Raw genomic sequence first — 19,409 nt, 5'->3', positions numbered from 1 at the left:
GACGGCTCCATTCAGTAGATTGGGTGGGGACAAGAGCACCGGATCCGTCTCCTTCCGCAGGAGTGGGGCTGCATCCCCCCTGGTTGGGATCCGGCGCAGCAGCGAGCCCGGAGTGACGGAGTGACAGGGCCTCCCGGCGAGCATGCCGGGAAGCGCCGCGAGCCGGAGGCTGCCCCGGAGGACGCTGGGAACCACGCGCGGAGGCCGCTGCCGCGCAGGCGCACCGGCCACGGCTGCGCTACGTGGGAGCATCTCGGCGCTGCGTGGAGGGCTGCCAGCCGCCGGGTGAGGGGGCGAGGGCGAGCGGGGCGAGCCGGCCAGCGGGGTGAGCGGGGGCTCCGCCGGGTCTGGGGCGGGGCGACGGGAAGCGCCGGCTCCGCCCCGCCTGCGGGCCCCCGTGGCGCGTGGTGCGCCCGGCAGCCCGGGGTCGCGCTCAGACAAAGCCCGCGAGGTCCAGGCCTGGAGAAAGGTTTATTCTCTCCGTTGCGGGAGGAGGAGACGGGATTGCAGGGGTTCCGTGATTTGCCACGGCCAAGCGAAGCGAAGGAGCTGGGTTCAAGCCCAGCGCCTTTGGGATTTCAAATCTCAAGACTAGTTTAAACAGAGTACTACCCACAACAAAGAACTGGGCTTTATTCATCTCTTTGTGTTCCATGACACCAGTACCGTGGTTTGGACCGCGTGGGCTGTGTATATCCACCGTCTTCATGTACCTTTTGTAAAAAATAATCACTATTGGTGTAAGTTCTAGAATTCTGACTGTGCGACTGAACTTTCTAGATCCTTTTGCTGACTAATGTTTTCTGTCCAGTATCACCAGGGGGCTGTAGAGGTGGCTGCTTAGAAACCTGGAGCCTCCAGCTGCTTGCTAAGGAGACAGCGCTCAAGACGAGATGTTCCTTGCGAGCCTAGACATTTAAAAGGTCCAGACTCCGGATTTTGGTACTGTATGTTCCCAGGTGCGCCATAGTGGAGAACTCCAGCACAACTGGGAAGCCCGAGTTTCCAGCAGTTTGCTTATCAAAGTGGCCAAGCCAAATAGGACCTTCTGCTTTGTGGGCTGAGACAGAGAGCCCCATAAAGGAGTGCTGAAGTCATCATGCTACAGCAGCTACTCATCACCCTGCCCATGGAGGCCCGCACCTGGGTGAAGTTGCGCCATCCAAAGAAGGCCAAGGAGGGGGCGCCCCTGTGGGAGGATGTGACTAAGATGTTTGAAGGAGAAGGTGAGAATAGGCTGGTCGGCGGGAAGGAGGAAAAGCAGCGTCCTCTAGTATGAGAAGGAAGGTAGACAGCTGAGCGGAAGCATCCCTTGGGGAGGCAATTGGGTAAAACGTCTCTGGATTCTTGATTATGGCTCCTGGCCTGGAGTTTTCCTGAATAATACTGTAGGTTCAACCTGAACCCGATATCTAAGTGTCATGACTGTATATGTTATTTCTTTTCATTTTCCCCATGTGGGGCAAGGAAGACTTGCCTGATTTTCTTTATTTTACAGTGAGGAAATTTGAGTCAAATGAGAGACCTGTCCAGGCACTTGGTGGCTAGGTCAGAAGTAGAAGGCAGCAGGGAAAGCACCAGGTGAGCCTGGAGTATCTTGTGCTAGAAAGCGAGGAAGAGTCCAGAGACTAATGGACATGTACCAGCAGGATGGCAGGTTTGGACAAACTTAGGACTATTAAGTATCCAGATTGATTGTAACACCTTGAATAAATAAAATTCCATAAGTTCATGATGACACTTAAAATAAATAAAGGGGAGGGGCGCCTGGGTCGCTCAGTCGTTAAGGGTCTGCTTTCGGCTCAGGTCATGATCCCAGGGTCCTGGGATCGAGCCCTGCATTGGGCTCCCTGCTCTGTGGGAAGCCTGCTTCTCCCTCTCCCACTCCCCCTGCTTGTGTTCCCTCTCTCGCTGTGTCTCTGTCTGTCAAACAAATAAATAAAATCTTAAAAAAAAAAAAATAGAGAAAGGGGAAAGACTCATTTACCAACAGTGGTGGTGATTCATACACTGATTTCTTACTTTGGAAATAAATTATTATGGGAACGAAGAATGCATTTACCTTGCGTTTTAGATCATTTGCAATTGCTGAGGGAAAGCTTTTTACAGAAAATATCTGCCAATAAAAAAAGTAGAAGAAATGATAAACTATTTTACTATAAATGAAATAATTGAGAAGCTAATGGGGCAGGGTCATCACAGGGTGCCAAAGTATTGCTCCCATAAATTACTTGCTAAATGCTAAGGAAAGAACATTCTTTTCCAGTGGCGATATCTGGTGGTCACTGTCTTTTTTTTTTTTTTTTTTTTTGAGATTTTATTTATTTACTTAGGAGGGAGAGGAAGAAGCAGACTCCTCACTGAGCAGGAGTGAGGAGTGGGGCTTGATCCCAGGACCCTGGGATCATGACCTGAGCCAAAGGCAAATGCTTAACCATCTGAGCCACCCAGGTGCCTGTGGTGGTCACTCTCTTAACCAAGTGTGTCAATGATGGGATAACCTCACATTTTGTGTCTTCTGGGTAGTGTAATAAAAAGCACATTAGTATCACTCATGAAGAATTCCTGCCAAAATATTTAACCTGGTCCTAAATTGAGCTTAAAGGCTGAATTTCTGGTTTAAAGAAAATACAGGGGATTGACAAGTAAGGTAAACCCTAGCACAGACTGTTGGTTTCTTAAGAAGCCAACGTCAAGAAAAAAGAGGGAAGTACTATTCTAGAGAGACTACAAATAACAACCACTTTGAATGTGTGAACCGTGGTTGGCTCCTGGGTTGGAATAAATCCAGAATAAAAGACAGTTTGAGAAGAGTTGAGGAAATCTGAATATGAATTGTTAACTTGCTTAGGTGTGATAAATGGTATTAGGATTATGAAGGAGATCCTTATTTGAAGTAATTAGAGATGAAGTATCATGATGTCTGCAACTTTGAAAAGGTTCAAAAAATATATCGATAGATGAAGCAAATATGGCAGACGTTAACAATCATTGAATATAGGTGGTGGATATATAGGTGTTCAGTATTAATGATAAAAAGTTGGGAAAAAATATAAGGACAACAATTTATTTGCCTTAATTCCTAGTTCATATTTTTAATACCTAAATTCAGCCAGTATTGGAATTCTAGCAACCTGGCACGGTGTTATGCTTAACACTTTAGCAGATGGAAAAAAAAATGAACCAGATAGTTGCTACCCATATATTCATACTAATATTCAACTGAGGGAGATAACTATATAAATAAATATAACAGGAGGCAGTCTGAGATCGATATCTAAGCAGAGATAAAAACAAGCTTTGGAAGAGTACAGGGAAGAAGAAGCTTTCTTCTCATTAAGAGTGTTTGGGAAAACTTCACCTGAACCAGTCCAGAAGGATATCTCAGTTTTTCACCGAGTAGGAGGTATGTTCAAAGAAGGGTGACTGGGGCTATGTGGGTGGGTGAGTCCAGTGGATGAAGGAGGGTAGAGAAGCAACGATGGACTGGTTGTGGAGGATCTTGAAATCCATGGGCAGGTATTTGGATTTTTCTTTCTTATCAGTGGGGAAGCTTTGAGGATTTTTGAACAGAGGAGTGGCCCAGTAGATCTGTGCTTCTGGACCAGTGTTGACCATTGGGGAGTATTAATGCCCAAAGCAGTGCCCTGTAGCTCCTTTTCATTAAGGAGGCTCCAGTCTGCGCTGAGTTGCTCTAAGTGTCCCTCTCTGTGCATGTTTTGAGAGAGGAGCCGTGTTCAGCAGGTCTGCAAGCTGTTTTTCTGTTTGGGGAGATGTAAACCTCATGGCTCTTCTCCTTTCTCAGTTTTGCTCTCTCAGGATGTTGATGAGACCCAGGGAGAAAGTCTCGAGGATGAAGTCACCTCTAGGCCCTCGACAGTGGAATCTCAGGTGGGTTGGAGTTTCCTGTCACTTTCTTGAACTTGTTTCTCAGATTTTAAGAGCCCTGGACTTTGATTTTCTTTGGCTTAACTTGCTGGGTTGGATTTTCTTAGCCTGTTCTAAACCAGGCCACATTGATTCATTTCACTGGTAATTTTCCCACCAATAGTAGATGGTTCCTCATAATAGGAGGTTCACCATAATAGAAGGTTCCTGAGGAACCTTCTTGTTTCAGACAGACCTCTGGCCATTTATCCAACACATTTAAAAATCGTGGGGGATGGGCTAAATGGGTGATGGGTATTAAGGAGTACACTTGTTATGATGAGCACTGGGTGTTATATGTAAGTGATGAATCACTAAATTCTACTCCTGAAACCAATATTACACTATATTCTATATTCTAACTAGAATTTAAATAAAAATTTGAAAAAGTAAAAATAAAAAATAAAAATTGTCCTGGGTTGTGTGTGTATGTGTGTGTGTAAAAGTATGTAATGTAGTTCTTGCCCTGAAACCTCACAGTGTCATCTAGGGGAAAGACAAACATTGTAAAACATTTTTTTTTTAACTTAAATTCAATATAGCACATCATTAGTTTTAGATGTAAAACTTTTTAAGCAACATTTAAAAATTAACAGAATGCGGTTCTGACATTCTTGGAGATGTAATGCACTTCATTAATGACCTTTAAGAGAGGATTGCTGGTCATATTTTGGAGCAGAATTGTAGATGAAAAAGGAAATGAGTAGAGTAGTTACTGGCAGGTGATGAAGGGCACACACTAAATAGGCTGACCAGAAAAGAAAGGAAAACTTCCAAGAGCAGTTTAATAGTGTCTGTGTATCATAAATGAGCTAATCAGAAAACCATTGGCAGCAGGCAAAGCTCTGTGCTACCAAACCCCCAAATCATAGGGAAACTCAGAAAATAGAGTAATCAGAAAATCAATATAGAAGGAGATATTCTTAGAGAACAGAAGACTTTTATAGTGGAGTGATCTTAGTTTCCAAAATAACATGGTATAGGGTTTAATCCCATATCTTTAACATTCCTCAAATTCAGTTTTCTAATGGGTTAAATGTGGATGCTATTGCCAGCCCAATAGGCCTGAAATGCCTTCCAGACTTATTTATAATACATAAAAAGCATTAGAGTCATCTTTATACTTAAGGAATGTGTTACTATCTTAACCTTCTGGCTTCTGGGTTCTCTTTGCATTTGGTAATATTTTTAAAAATAATCATAAAATGGTTATTTAATTTGTGTGGATCATACATGACAGGCTCTTGTACTTCACAACATGGTATCTGCTTTGGTCAAATCTTCCTTACTAGGCAGAATTCATGCTCCCTCCAGGAATGTGCTGTTCTCACGTACTTTTCTTACTAATACCCAGCTAATGGTATTTTACCTATGCTGAAATGTTCTCATTTTAACCAATTCTCTCAGCCTGACAAAGGTCCCTGTCTTCTCTGAACTCTCCCTTTCCTCAAATATTCCTGATCTTTATTGTCCTTAATCCAAATTATTGTATACTGCTCTGAGACCTTCTTTAATATTTCATGAGTATTTCTCCTTCAGCCAAATGATAAGTTGCAAAAGACAACTTATATGCTTTCTGCGTTGTTTGTAACCTCCTGCAGAGTCAGCCAACCAATTTTCAAGAGAGTGTCCAAGTAGACTTGGCTAGAATCTCTTAGCATGTAGGCAGTATTAGAACTGAAAAGGAACATATTTGATATTCTAGGGACTATTGACCTTCAAGGACATATCTGTGGACTTCACCCAGGAGGAGTGGGGGCAACTGGCCCCTGCTCACCGGAATCTATACCGGGAGGTGATGCTGGAGAACTATGGGAACCTGGTCTCCGTGGGTAAGGATGAGTTCCCCTTACAACCAGAACCTGCCTGTTGGAAGAAAATCTTTATTTCTAACCAAAGTGCTATGCTTGGGCTTTGGGTTATGATAGAGCTTTCTAGTTCCCTCTAAACAGCAAGTCAGGATAGCTGTGGTCTTTTCTGCCCTGGTCTTTCTACTCTACCCCTCAGCAGGCCTGAATACCAAAGAACTATCTTTAAATTCTTGGGATGGCTCTTTGACCTCAGCACATGCAGTGTTTTCTTCTTCATGAGCAGGATATCAGCTCTCCAAACCTGGTGTGATTTCCCAGCTGGAGAAAGGAGAAGAGCCATGGCTGATCGAGAGAGAGATTTCAGGAAGTCCAAGTTCAGGTAAGAGCAAGGCAGTTGGGGCCTTTGTCATGTTTACTGGAGAGCTCCACTTGAAGCCTTCTCCAGGCTGTGGGGGAGACCATGCTATCTGGATGGGACCCACGAGAAACCTGATTACCACCTGCATTTGCCTCTTCTCATTAGTTTCTCTGGAGTATTGGGGAAAGAGATGCCTTTCTCATCTGGGTTAGTTTTCTTGACTAATTCTCCTGACCTGACTTTCATGATTTTCTTGCTTTCTCCAGTATTCCAAACCTTGCCCTGATCATAGCTTCTTTCTCCTGTCCATTCAGGTATTCATGGGTCTCCTCTCATTAAGGACAGCACCTTTCACCAGATTCTCATGTCATTTTATCATGGATCTCACTCTCACGATTCCTTTTAAAATTTTTTCCTGAATCTTACTCTGTAATCATAGTTTCAATTCTGATTTTCTTTTTAACTTGTATAGTTTAACTTTTTATTTCAGATAACTTAGGACTCTGTGAGAAATCCCCACAGAATTCCTTCTTACCAAATCAAACAGCTTTTAACAGCCTTCTTCATCTAAGAACAGTAATAACGACAGCTGTTCATCCAGGTGGCCTCTGTGAGTCCTGTGCCTACGTTAGCCACATCTTACAGAGGAGGAAAAGAAGACTCACAGGTTAAGAAATTTGTCCAGCATCACTTAGCTACTGGTTGGTGGAGTTGGTATTTGAATTCGAATCCTCCTGACTCCACAGTTTGTGTTCTTACGGCGCTATTCTACACAGCGGCATTAGGTTCATAGACCTCACCACCTTCTTGGTATCTGTCCTTTCCTCCACCAGCCAGTTTAATAATTTTTATCTCCTCTATCTCTCTTATTGCCTTTTCAGTGCTTCTCATCAGTATCCTTTTTTTTTTTTTTTTTAAAGATTTTATTCATTTATTCGACAGAGAGAGACACAGCGAGAGAGGGGACACAAGCAGGGGGAATGGGAGAGGGAGAAGCAGGCTTCCCACAGAGCAGGGAGCCTGATGCGGGACTCGATCCCAGGACCCTGGGCCCATGACCTGAGCTGAAGGCAGACGCTCAACGACTGAGCCACCCAGGTGCCCCATCAATATTCTTTTTAATGCAGATACATCATTTCCACCTCTGTTAGGATAGGCTAAACGACTATAGCAATAGACTTTAAAATGTGGCTCAAATGGAATAGGAATTTCTTGCTCATACACTGGTCTAGGGGAACTGGTTAGGCCAATGGCCAGTTCTTTTCCACCTAGCGGATCTGGGATTGAGATTTCTCCCACACGGTGGCTGCACCATCCCCTAGGGCCTGCTCCTCATCTAAGGATAGCCAGCAGCAGGATAAGAGCACGCACGAATCCCATCTGGGAGCTTTAATGGGCCAGCCTGGAGTGGTTCACGTGACTTTCACTCTTGAGTCACTTATGGGAGAAACCTTTGTCCCTTAACTCAAATCAAAATGAAGATTGGGAAATATAGTGTAGCTGCGTGTCCAGAAATGGGAAGAACAGATTTTGGTGAATATCCAACAGTGTCTGCCACAATCCCTGAGGGGCCTCTGTCTTTTACGCTGCTGTTTTATATCCGCACAAATGCCCACAAGTGCATTGTGATGGTTTCACTTGTTCCTTGACACCTATATTTTCCATATTTTCATCTTTGTCTCATACATCCATATGAACTCTATTCCCACATACCCCTGGTATTTAGGACATCTCTGTCTAGATGCACTGTTGTCATTTCAAACCCAATACATCTGAAAACAGAGACCGTCTTCTCTCCCAAGCAAATTTCTCATCCTGACTCCTCCTATTCTTTTAGTCTCAAAGAACAAAAATCATGGTATCAGCAAGAATGTATCATGTTTTTCTACTCTCAGTGCTACCTCATTTCTCATGCTTCTCTGGTATTACCTGCTAGTAGATCCACTTTTCCTCTTCTTTTTTAAAATTATTTTTATTTTTTATTTTTTTTAAAGATTTTATTTATTTATTTGACACAGAGAAAGAGAGCACAAGTAGGGGAAGCGGCAGGCAGATGGACAGGGAGAAGCAGGCTTCCCGCTGAGCAGGGAGCCCGATGCGGGGCTCGATCCCAGGACCCTGGGATCATGACCTGAGCTAAAGGCAGACGCTTAACCAACTGAGCCACCCCGGCACCCCTGTTTTTAAAGATTTTATTTATTTATTTATTTGTCAGAGAGAGAGGGGGAGAAAGAGCACAAGCAGGCAGAGGGAGAAGCAGGCTCCCAGCTGAGCAAGGAGTCTGATGCAGGACTTAATCCTAGGACCCTGGGATCATGACCTGAGCCGAAAGCAAATGCTTAACCGACTGAACCACCCAGGTGCCCCTTCTTCTCCTCTTCATCTTTGTTGACGCAGTGCCAAGCCAAGTTCCCATCATTTCATGTCTATTACTATGATTTTTAGTTGTATTTGTGATGTTTTATTATTTTTCTGAATCATTTTGAATGTTACTGTCAGATTTGACCTCTTGAAATATGACATTTTTCTTGTTCTTACCCTGAAAAGTTAAGTGACTCCTTATTCCCTGTAGAGATTCTTCCTCTACGGGCACCCACGTCTACTGAGAGCACACATATCCAGAACCCAGTAATTCCTCTTTAGTAAATCCTATGAAATATTGACAGGAGTGTAAACAAATGTTTGCATAATGATAACATGAAAAACTGGAGACAACCTAAATATTTTTCAGTAAAGAAAAGTCAAATTATGATACGCCCACCAGTGGAATGCAGTGGGATGCATTGCACTTGTTAAAAAGAATGAGATAAATCTAAATGTACAGACAGAAGGGGGCCCATGAGATATAGTTGAATAAAAAACAAAACAGATGCAGAACTATATATATCCCTTTTTGTGCAAATGTATATTTGTGACCATACATACATAAATGTACACATTCACATATACATACTGTTGGGAATATCTAAATGGATGTATTCCAAAATCCTAAGAGACTAAGGGAATGGAGATGAGATTGAGAGAGGCTATTCTCCTATATTATTTAATGTTTTATTTTAATGTGTAGAAAGTATGAGATAAATACTTGAAAAAAAACTTTTTTTTTTAAAGATTTTATTTATTTATTTGAGAAAGAGAATGAGAGAGAGCATGAGAGAGGGGAGGGTTAGAGGGAGAAGCAGACTCCCAGCTGAGCAGGGAGCCCGATGTGGGACTCGATCCCGGGACTCCAGGATCATGACCTGAGCCGAAGGCAGTCGCTTAACCAACTGAGTCACCTAGGCGCCCCGAAAAAACTTATTTTAATAGAGAAAATTTTGTCATAGAAATATGGACTTGAGATGATATGGCACTATAATCCTGTGTTCCTTAATCTTATCTCTTGATATTTACCCTTACAACAATGCTCTCTTCTTAGCGCACTTCCTTCTGGAAATCACATGGATGAACTCCTCCCAATTCCTGGAAGTCCCCTTCCATACTCTAAAAGCTTCTTTCTTTTGACCATTTCTTCATTTCCTTTTATATTAGCTTTAAAGGGGGCAGAACTACATTTGAAGATAGTCCAAGGTTGCTATGCTTAGTACATGTTCATTTTCCCCCTCTATGGCCATTTATTTTTTAAAGTGCACTGAAGGGACTGAAGGGGCGTCTGGGTGGCTCAGTCATTAAGCATCTGCCTTCAGCTCAGGTCATGATCCCAGGGTCCTGGGATCGAGCCCCGCATCAGGCTCCCTGCTCAGTGGGGAGTCTGCTTCTCCCTCTCCCACCCCCCCACTTGTGTTCCTGCTCTCGCTATTTCTCTCTCTGTCAAATAAATAAATAAAATCTTTAAAAAAAAATAAAGTGCACTGAATGTGGGTCATTTGTATTTTGGGATTTCTTTCAGACTTGGAGAATAAAACAGAAACCAGGGAGTCAACCTTAAAGAATGATATTTCAGGGGAAGAATTACACCATGGCCTAATGAAGGAACAGTCCACGAGAGGAAGCACTGTATATTCCACATTGGGAAGAGTCTCCAAATGTGATAAGTTAGAAAGCCACCAGGAAAACCAAGGAATGGGTGAGGGGCAAATCCCCTTGACCCATGAGAAAACACTCACCCAGGAGAGAGGCCGAGAATCTAACAGATTTGAGAAAAGTATTAATGTGAGCTCAAAAGTTATTCCTGGACCAGAAGGTCCTCCAAGAAAAAAAGACCATAAATATGATATATCTAGAAAGAGAAGTAGATACAATTTAGATTTGATCAATCATTCAAGGAGTTATACAAGAATGAAAACTTTTGAATGTAATATTTGTGAAAAAATCTTCAAACAGCTCATTCATCTTACAGAACACATGAGACTTCATACTGGAGAGAAACCTTTCCGATGTAAAGAATGTGGAAAAGCCTTTAGCCAAAGTTCATCCCTTATTCCACATCAGAGAATCCATACTGGTGAGAAACCCTATGAATGTAAGGAATGTGGGAAAACCTTCAGACATCCCTCATCTCTTACTCAACATGTTAGAATCCATACTGGGGAGAAGCCCTATGAATGTGGCATATGTGAGAAAGCATTCAGCCAGAGCATTGGGCTGATCCAGCATCTGAGAACTCATGTTAGAGATAAACCTTTCACCTGCAAAGACTGTGGAAAAGCATTTTTCCAGATTAGACACCTTAGGCAACATGAGATTATTCATACGGGTGTGAAACCCTACATTTGTAATGTATGCAGTAAAACCTTCAGCCATAGCACGTACCTAACTCAACACCAGAGAACTCATACTGGGGAAAGACCATATAAATGTAAGGAATGTGGGAAAGCCTTTAGCCAGAGAATTCATCTTTCTATTCATCAGAGAGTCCACACGGGAGTGAAACCTTATGAATGCAGTCATTGTGGGAAAGCCTTTAGGCATGATTCATCCTTTGCTAAACATCAGAGAATTCATACTGGAGAAAAACCTTACGATTGTAATGAATGTGGAAAAGCCTTCAGCTGTAGTTCATCACTTATTAGACATTGCAAAACACACTTAAGAAATACCTTCAGCAATGATATGTGACATATGTTCAACATCAAAGAATCCTCATAATGGAACAAAAGCCTCTAAATCAGAGGTCTTCTGACTTTTGGATTTCAAGAAGCAATGAATTTTTTTAACGACTTGATCCAATGTTACAACTATCAGTTTTGCCATATTAAAGAAACTACCTTTTACCAACATTGATTCAGAAAAGAAAGGGCATTTTAATATTTTTAAATATAGGAAGGATGTAATCATTAGGAATAACACTTAACATTGAATTAAGTTAGCTTTATAAAAATCTCCAAAATTTATCTTTATTTTTCTCATTTCATTATGGGCCAGTGAAAAGTTCATCATGGAAAGTTACTGATACTTGGATTGGCTTTTGAGAATCACTGTTTTAAATATCCCTTAAATCAGAATAAAATATAAAGTATAATTTTTTACTATAGACCTTTAAATGGCTAGAAGAGGTATAAAAAAATATTGGTTGGCTCATTTCTAGAAGAAATAATGTTGAAGCTTTCTAGAATTGATAGATAACCTACTACACAGGAAATAACTTAAGTATATTTTATGGTTTCTTGTAGAGAATTGGCAAACTTTCCATAAAGGGCCAGATGGTAAGCATGTTAGGTATTGTGGGTCATATGAGCTCTGTCAGACCGCTCAACTCTACAATGTTAGTGCAAAAACATCCAGAGAAACCTATAAACCAGGGTATCTCAGCCTTGGCACTGCTGATATTTTGGGCCAGATGTTTTAGGCAGCTGTCCTGTGCACAACAGTGGGGTTAGCAGTATCTCTGGCCACAAGTTGCCAGTAACAGATGCCAATAGTTCCCCTCCCGCCCTGTAACAACCAAAAATGTCTCCAGATGTTGCTAGATGTGCCCTGGGGGTTAAGATTGTACTCATGAAGTACTTGAAAACCACTGACCTAAATGAATGGGTGTAGCTCTGTTCCAATAAACAATAAACTTCATGCAAAAAATTGGTGTTTGGTTGCATTTAGCCTGAGAGCTGCAGTTTACCATTCCTGCTGTACAGCACATAAATAACTGTCCCCCTCTTGCCCCCGAGCAAGCACAGCAAGAATAGTGATTGGTCATATAGGGTTGTTTTTTTTTTTTTTTTTAAATCTGCTTTGCTGGAACTTTTTTTTAAAAGATTTTATTTATTTATTTTACAGAGAGAGACACAGCAAGAGAGGGAACACAAGCAGGGGGAGTGGGAGGGGGAGAAGCAGACTTCCCGCGGAGCAGGGAGCCCGATGTGGGGCTCGATCCCAGGACCCTGGGAACATGACCTGAGCCGAAGGCAGACGCCTAACAACTGAGCCACCCAGGCGCCCCTGCTTTGCTGGAACTTTTGATGTGTCCTGCTATAATGTCATATTAAAACCTTAGAAATTTTATATAATTTCTGGAAGAGTTCTAGCATTCAACTATAAAATATAACCTGAGGAGGTTTATCATCACTTATTTGACAATGTTTCCCATGTGACTTGACATACCAAATAAGCCTAATTAGTCAAAAAGACTTCATTTAGAAGTTGAATTTTGGGAATTTTATCTGAAATATCAGAAGATTTTAAAGTACATGCCTAAGTAAGATTATAGATCATTTAACAACTTAGTAGGCGCTTGAGTGGCTCAGTTGGTTGAGCGTCGACTTTTGCTTTCAGGTGAGGTCATGACCTCAGGGTCATGAGATGGAGCCCTGTGTCAGGCTCCATGCTCAGTAGGGAGTCTACGTGAGGTTCTCTCTCCCTCTCCCTCTGCCTGCCCCTTCTCTCTCTCTCTCTCTCAAATCTTTAAAAAAAATTAAAAATAATTATCTATTAGCCAAGGTGGCAATAAGATTCTAAAGGCAAATGCAGAGGATTACATCATTGCTAATAAAATTTAGCTTAATGTTGAGAAGATTCCATTTTAAAGACAAAACTTAGAAACTTTGTTTTTCTAGGCTGATTAAAGATATAGAATAATCTTTGTTTACAACTTAAACTAATAACCTAAGAAAACTACCATTTTAACAGAAAAACCAAATTCCAATCTTATACTGGTATACTTCCAATATTAAAACTCATTTATTTCGGGGCGCCTGGGTGGCTCAGTCGTTAAGTGTCTGCCTTCGGCTCAGGTCATGATCCCAGGGTCCTGGGATCGAGCCCCGCATCAGGCTCCCTGCTCGGTGGGAGGCCTGCTTCTCCCTCTCCCACTCCCCCTGCTTGTGTTCCCTCTCTTGCTGTGTATCTCTCTGTCAAATAAATAAAATCTTAAAAAAAAAAAAACTCATTCCAACAAGACGAATTTTTTTTAAATATTTTTATTTATTTATTGGAGAAAGAGAGCAGGAGTGGAGGGGCAGAGGGAGAGGGAGAAGCAGGCTCCCGCTGAGCAGGGAGCCTCACCCGGTGCCCCATCCCAGGACCCTGAGACCAGGACCTGAGCCGAAGGCAGATGCTTAACCGGCTGAGCCACCCAGGTGCCCCAACAAGATGAACTTTTTAAAAAATCATGCAGACCTTCCTTTTTCCTCCCTGTCGTCTCCCATGTTGATATATACTTACTGAGACAAGGACGTGCAGGGTGCTGCATGGATCTGAGTTTTCGTGGTGGGTGCTGTGACGTGCTGACCAGAATCCCCATTAGGAATGAAGGACTCTGTGCTGCAGGGAATGTAGCCAATAGTCCTCAACTCACACACCATCAGAGGCTGCCTTAACTGAAGACAGCTGCCTTGTCAAAGGGCATACCCTCTGCCCAGGTTGTTACATCCAATGACTATTATAAAAGTCCAGCCCTTTTGCCCCAATTTAGGATGGTTCTGAAGGGTAATCCAACTTTTAGAACTCCTCAGAGTCAATGAAGGCTCCTGTCGATATTGTATGACTGCTCAACTTCTGCCTCATCTTGCTCTCCTACTCTCCCTTCTCTTCTCCGCGTGTTGATCACTCCCTAATAAACTTTTTTTTACATATTAATCACCACAATCTTAGTCCTGACCCCGTGCAAAATTCCTTTCCAGATTCCCTTCTCACAAACATACAACTTTACTTTTTACATCCAGATTTTGTCCTAAGTTTTCTCTCTTTAAATAACCAGTCTCACTTTTCTTGCATCACATCTGCTTGTTTGTTCTCAGGTCACCCATAAAACTTCATGAGGCATCAAAGCTCTAAGGTTTTTTTTTTCCCCTTTCCTGACAAATTTTGCAATGGAGATAACATGAACTTATTTGAATTCCAGTAAACATAAGCAGAGTGAAAGTTTTATATATAATGCTGATAATTCTAAAGACATGTCCATTTGATTAAGCCAACAACCTTAAATTAGCTTTAATACTGAATATTTTCCAAGATCATGTGAACTTATAAAACATTTGGGTTAGTTTCTATCTTTGAGTTTTAGAATACCCAACTCCTACAAGCACTTACTTTAAACCAACTAAATAGAGCTCTTTTATAAATTAATTTTAGCAATACCACCCTGGGGTAGAGAAAATATCTCACATTTATAATATTCATGGACACAAAAGTACACAAACAAGATGCGAGCAAAATCTTAAAGGCCCAATTTCCAAATGTCTCCTTTTTACAAAACAAATCTAATGGCAAGATGGTATTATAATGTATGGATCCATTCATTGGTCATTTTTCTCTGTGTTGTGGCCAAGCAGCATTACAAAAAATGATTGTCCAGTTTTGGAAAATACAGCCCAAAGGGCTGCATGGGGGGATCAAATTGCCATTTCCCATTTTCCAATGAGAACATAGCCAGTTTTATCCAAAGATACCAGAAGATGCAGCAACAAACAAACCAAATGAAGCCCAACCTCTGTGAGCATTGATTCCTCCCCAAAGCCTGGGCTTCCCCAACTCAACCAAACAACTTCCTCATCAACTTTTTAGAAAAGGAAGCTAAGAGAACCAAAACCCCCTATTTGGAGGCATCTGAATGGGAAGAAGAAATCTAAGATCTAAACCAAACAGGAGAAAGAAAGAAGCTCACATGCTCTCCATATGAAACTCATCCAGAGATCTCTGTCCAAACCAAACCCAAAACTGTTTCCTTGCCACAAGAGTTAAATTAAGCAGGAGTCACCCAAGGGGGGGGGAGGGGCTGGGGATGGTCCCCAGGACAAAGAGTCTAGGCAGCAGCTAAGACTCACCACCGGACTCCTGTTACAGGCTGAGGCCAACGAACCATGCACAAAGAGCTCCTCCCCAAATTTGTAACCTAACCCAAGTTCATCCACCTAATGGATAGCAAAGACAATCAGGCATTGAGTATGCAGCAAGGAAAGGGGTTATTCTAGAGGCGGCAAAATGAGGAGACGGGAGGGCAGATCTCAAATCTGCCTCTCCCAGGAGAGTCTGGGAAATTTAAAGGCAAACAAAAAGGGTAAAAATTTGCAGTTGCACTTATTAGTCTGCAGCTACAATTAGTCCCATTAACACTTTGGTTACAGGTTTCACTAATTTTCTCAGAATATTGAAAATGTAATACTCGTGGGTGGTGTTTGGAGGTTGGCGGGGAGCACCAACCTGGACAATTCAGTACAGCAGTATTACTGTAGAGCTAAAATAATGTTTCACCCTCCTTCATTACAGGGATAACATAGAGGATTATTTTTGTTATTTTGAGTCTTCTTTGTGTGTGCTTTTACATAATTAGGATCATGGTTTAGCTGCTTTTGGAACTGCAATTTTTTTTCACTGAATATTAGGTTGTGCTCAGATCCTAAGCCTTCATAGCAGAGTGATAAAGAGTTTGCATTCAGGAATCATAAAAATATGTATTCAAATTCCAACTCTACCACCCCTAGCTTTGTGATCTTAGTCAAACTTAATCTTACTTTTTCATCTCTCAAGAGGCACTTTTAATAGACGCTACACAACAGGTTTATTATGCCAGGTACACATAACCACTCAAACCCAGAAACTATTAATATTGCATTTTATGGCTTCTCTGCTTGTGATAAAAAAAGTAAATGCTCATTTATGAAATCACAGACATGTATAAAGAATACAAATATGACAGAACCCAGATATACCAATGTTAAAATGTTGATTTAAAAAGACATTGTGGGGCGCCTGGGTGGCTCAGATGGTTAAGCATCTGACTCTTGTTTTTCGCTCAGGTCATGATCTCGGGGTCGTGGGATTGAGCCCTGCATTGGGCTCCATGCTCAGTGGGGAGTCTGCTTGTGATTTTTTCTCCCTCTCCCTCCCCCTCTGCTCCTCCCCCCTCCACTCGCCACATTCTCTCTCTTTCTCTAAAATAAAAAATCTTTTAAAAAGACAACATCATATGATTCCATTTATATAAAGTATCAAAAGTAGTCAAATTCATAGAAACAGTAGAATGGCCATTCCCAGGGACTAGAGGGAGGGTGACAGGTGGAGTTCTTGTTTAATGGGTATAGAGTTTCAGATTTTCAAAAATCTGAAAAAGTTCTGGAGGTCTGTTTCACAATGTGAATATAGTTAATGCTATGGAACTGTACACTTAAAAGTGGTTAAGATGGTAAATTTTATGTTACGTGTTTTACCACACACACACACACACACACACACACACAATTTTTGGATGTATTTCTTTCCAGTGGACACACTCTAGTACCCAGTTTGAAAAATTCTTCCAACCCACTTGTACCAATGCCATATCACTTCTTCACTGACCGTTACAACAGTCATGTCCTCCCTTCTCTCCCTACCCAGCTTTTAGTTATGCAGCTGCAAACGTCCTCCACTCCATATACATATGTAGTTAACACCTTTCCTCAGGGCAAAAAAGCATTTTACAAGTTGGATTACCTCCTGGATCCTGACTTTCTCTTTTTTGCCCTCTCTTAGACACTTTGTTACGGGCAGAATTGTGTCCTCCCCTGTCCTTGCCAAATTCATATGTTGAAACCCCAACCTCTAGTACCTTAGAATGTGACTGATTAAATTTATTAATCACTTTAAAGAAGTGATTAAGAGAAAACGAGTCATTAGGGTATGCTCTAATCCAACCTGACCGGTGTCCTTATAAGAAGAGGAAATATGGACACACAGAGAGACACCAGGGGCCTGCAAGCACACAGAGGAAAGACCATGTGAGGACATAGAATGAGGCAGCCATTTGCAGCCAAGCAGTAAGGCCTCAGGAGAAACCAACTCTGCTGACGTAGGCAGGCCTGGTCTGAGGACCCAGAGGGGGTCCCACAGGACCAGCCAAGAGGGTCCTCTGCTTTGCACAGGATAGAAATCAAGCTCAAGCCAGGAGGAAGTGAGAGCAGAGTATATTGAATAGTGTAAGTGATAGAGTATATTAGACAGAGTGTCTGGGAGACTCATAAAAGGAGAAGCGAATCTCTATGTTGCTTGGTGTTAGGTGTTTATATTGGAAAGAGGTCCAGGATATGTGTTCCTTTAGGAATCCAGGTCTGATTAAAGGTGTCAGTGAACAATAGCTGTTATTCTATAAATCACTGAAGATAGAGGGTATGGATGCCAGTGTTGGCGGAGGTTTGTTCAAAGCTAATGTCCTGGAGCTCAGGATCCGGTTCTTCTTAGATGTAATCAGGTATGTGGGAGCCGAGGATGAAACTCAGGGAATTATTAACTTTCTTGCTTCCCCTTTGGAGTGGGAACATAGAGCTTCCTTGGTTTACTCAGATGCAAGGTGAAAGACAGAACACGAGTAAATGGGGCCTAGCAAGGAAACAGCAGAGATGGAGACTTTCTAAAATGGAGTCCCTTCAGTTTCCCTATCTCTGCTGACACCTGGATCCTGGACTTCTAGCCTCCAGAACTGTGAGAAAATAAATGTCTGTTGTTTAAAGCCACCCGGTCTGTGGTATTTTGTTGTGGCAGTCCTAGCAAACTAATGCACTCCTTTAAGAACATTAAAAATATATATTCCAGACTTTTTTTCCTTTTTTTTTTCTGAGAGGGAGAGAGAGAGACAATGAGAGAGAGTCTCAAGCAGATTCTATGCCTGATGTGGGGCTCAATCTCCCAACCCTGAGATCATGACCTGAGTCAAAACCAAGAGTTAGATGCTTAATCGACTGAGCCACCCAGGCAACCCCAGACTTCAGTTTTTAATTTTATTGTTTTCTGAGGTGAGTTGATAGAAATATCCTAGCCCCACTATTATCAGAAAGAGAAAGTCTTCATTATCCCATTTCCACACACTGTTCCCTCATAACCCTTACCATCATCTGGGGTGTTACTAATTTCTCTATTTTTTATCATTAAAAAGAAAACCACAGGCTCAAAATGGGGCCACCTAGGCTAAGTCATTAAACTGGGGCTTAATAGCTAAGCTAATTAGAATTCCAACCACCCCCAGAAATAGTCTTTAACAAGTCAACCGGGAATTTTGTGATCTGGCACCACTAAGCTAATATGTCACATGGGCCCTCTCCATCCCCCAAAGGTAAATGAGGTAATCCACCTAATCAGACCCCCAGCTCTAACCCTTAAGAGAAGGTGACCTTACCTGAAACAATCCTTTCTTTTCCTTTGCTAGCAACTTCCTCGCCCCACCCTCCCTCCTATAAAAACCTTCTATTTTATACAACTCCCTCCCTAGTGCTCCCCTCTACTTGCTAGATGGGATGCTACCCCATTCATGAATCAATAAAGCCAATTAGATCTTCAACTGTACTGGGTTGAATTTGTTTAACATTATCTATTTAATTCCTCACGAATTAAGAACCAAGAGAGCAGGGACCATTTTGATAACTGCTATAACGCTCAGAGCCTGTAACAATGCGGGACCGATGGTCGGCACTCAAGATAGTTGCTGAACGAATGAATGACAGGATGACAAAGAAGGGATTCCCCCACCGGAAGAGCTGGCGGGCCACGTGGTCCCTCCGGCTGCCGCCTAGCCCCGCCCACGGTGGGCGGACTGGCCGCTGCCCCTGGGTCTGGGCGCCCCCGGCGCGCTCCGTCGCTCCGGCGCCGGGTTTTCGGGCGCGCCGGCTTCCCGGGAGTGGGCGGGCTCGGGGCGGCCCCTCGTGGGCGGAGCCCGCAGCGGGGTGTGCGGAGCCGCCGGAAGACGCGCGCGCCGGGCGGCTGGCTGCGCGGCCGCGTGGGGTGGCCGGACCGGGGGCGGGGCGGGACGGGCGGCGCGGGGGCCACCGGCGCCGCGGGCGACGGCGGGGCGCGGCGGGAGGACTGAGGCGCCGGGCGACCCGGGGCTGCGGCCCACGAGGCGGGGCGGCGGGTGGAGCCGGCCGCCAGCGCCGGCCCGGCGTCACAGCGACAGCCCGCGAGGTGTATCCTCG

General features: G+C 43.0%; 1 protein-coding gene across 2 annotated transcripts; it reads left to right on the top strand.

The window, feature by feature from the left end:
• Positions 1 to 202: 202 nt before the first annotated feature.
• ZFP69B (ZFP69 zinc finger protein B) lies at positions 203 to 12,250 on the top strand. Of its 2 annotated transcripts, none has more exons than XM_032431842.1 (6): positions 203 to 285; positions 812 to 1,226; positions 3,806 to 3,891; positions 5,633 to 5,759; positions 6,022 to 6,117; positions 9,986 to 12,250. In XM_032431842.1, exons 2-6 carry the CDS (start codon positions 1,100 to 1,102, stop codon positions 11,152 to 11,154), a joined length of 1,605 nt encoding a protein of 534 aa, XP_032287733.1. In that variant the 5' UTR covers positions 203 to 285; positions 812 to 1,099; the 3' UTR covers positions 11,155 to 12,250. The 2 variants fall into 2 exon arrangements, with proteins under 2 accessions (XP_032287733.1, XP_032287740.1); XM_032431849.1 differs by having other exon boundaries at positions 251 to 325.
• The last annotated feature ends 7,159 nt before the right edge of the window (positions 12,251 to 19,409 follow it).

This window comes from Phoca vitulina, unplaced genomic scaffold (assembly GCF_004348235.1).
Source record: "Phoca vitulina isolate PV1807 unplaced genomic scaffold, GSC_HSeal_1.0 scaffold2, whole genome shotgun sequence".
In the NCBI taxonomy this organism is placed as follows: Eukaryota; Metazoa; Chordata; class Mammalia; order Carnivora; family Phocidae; genus Phoca; species Phoca vitulina.
Note: the sequence above shows the minus strand (reverse complement) of the source record. Positions and strands in the feature narration are given on the sequence as shown.

What these genes read in the sequence shown, in the direction of transcription:
- ZFP69B (XM_032431842.1), top strand. Translation starts at nt 1,100, where the DNA reads ATGCTACAGCAGCTACTCATCACCCTGCCCATGGAGGCCCGCACCTGG. An exon ending in TGGGAACCTGGTCTCCGTGG is followed by an intron (nt 5,760 to 6,021) that starts GTAAGGATGAGT and finishes CTTCATGAGCAG; the next exon opens with GATATCAGCTCTCCAAACCT. An exon ending in TTCAGGAAGTCCAAGTTCAG is followed by an intron (nt 6,118 to 9,985) that starts GTAAGAGCAAGG and finishes GATTTCTTTCAG; the next exon opens with ACTTGGAGAATAAAACAGAA.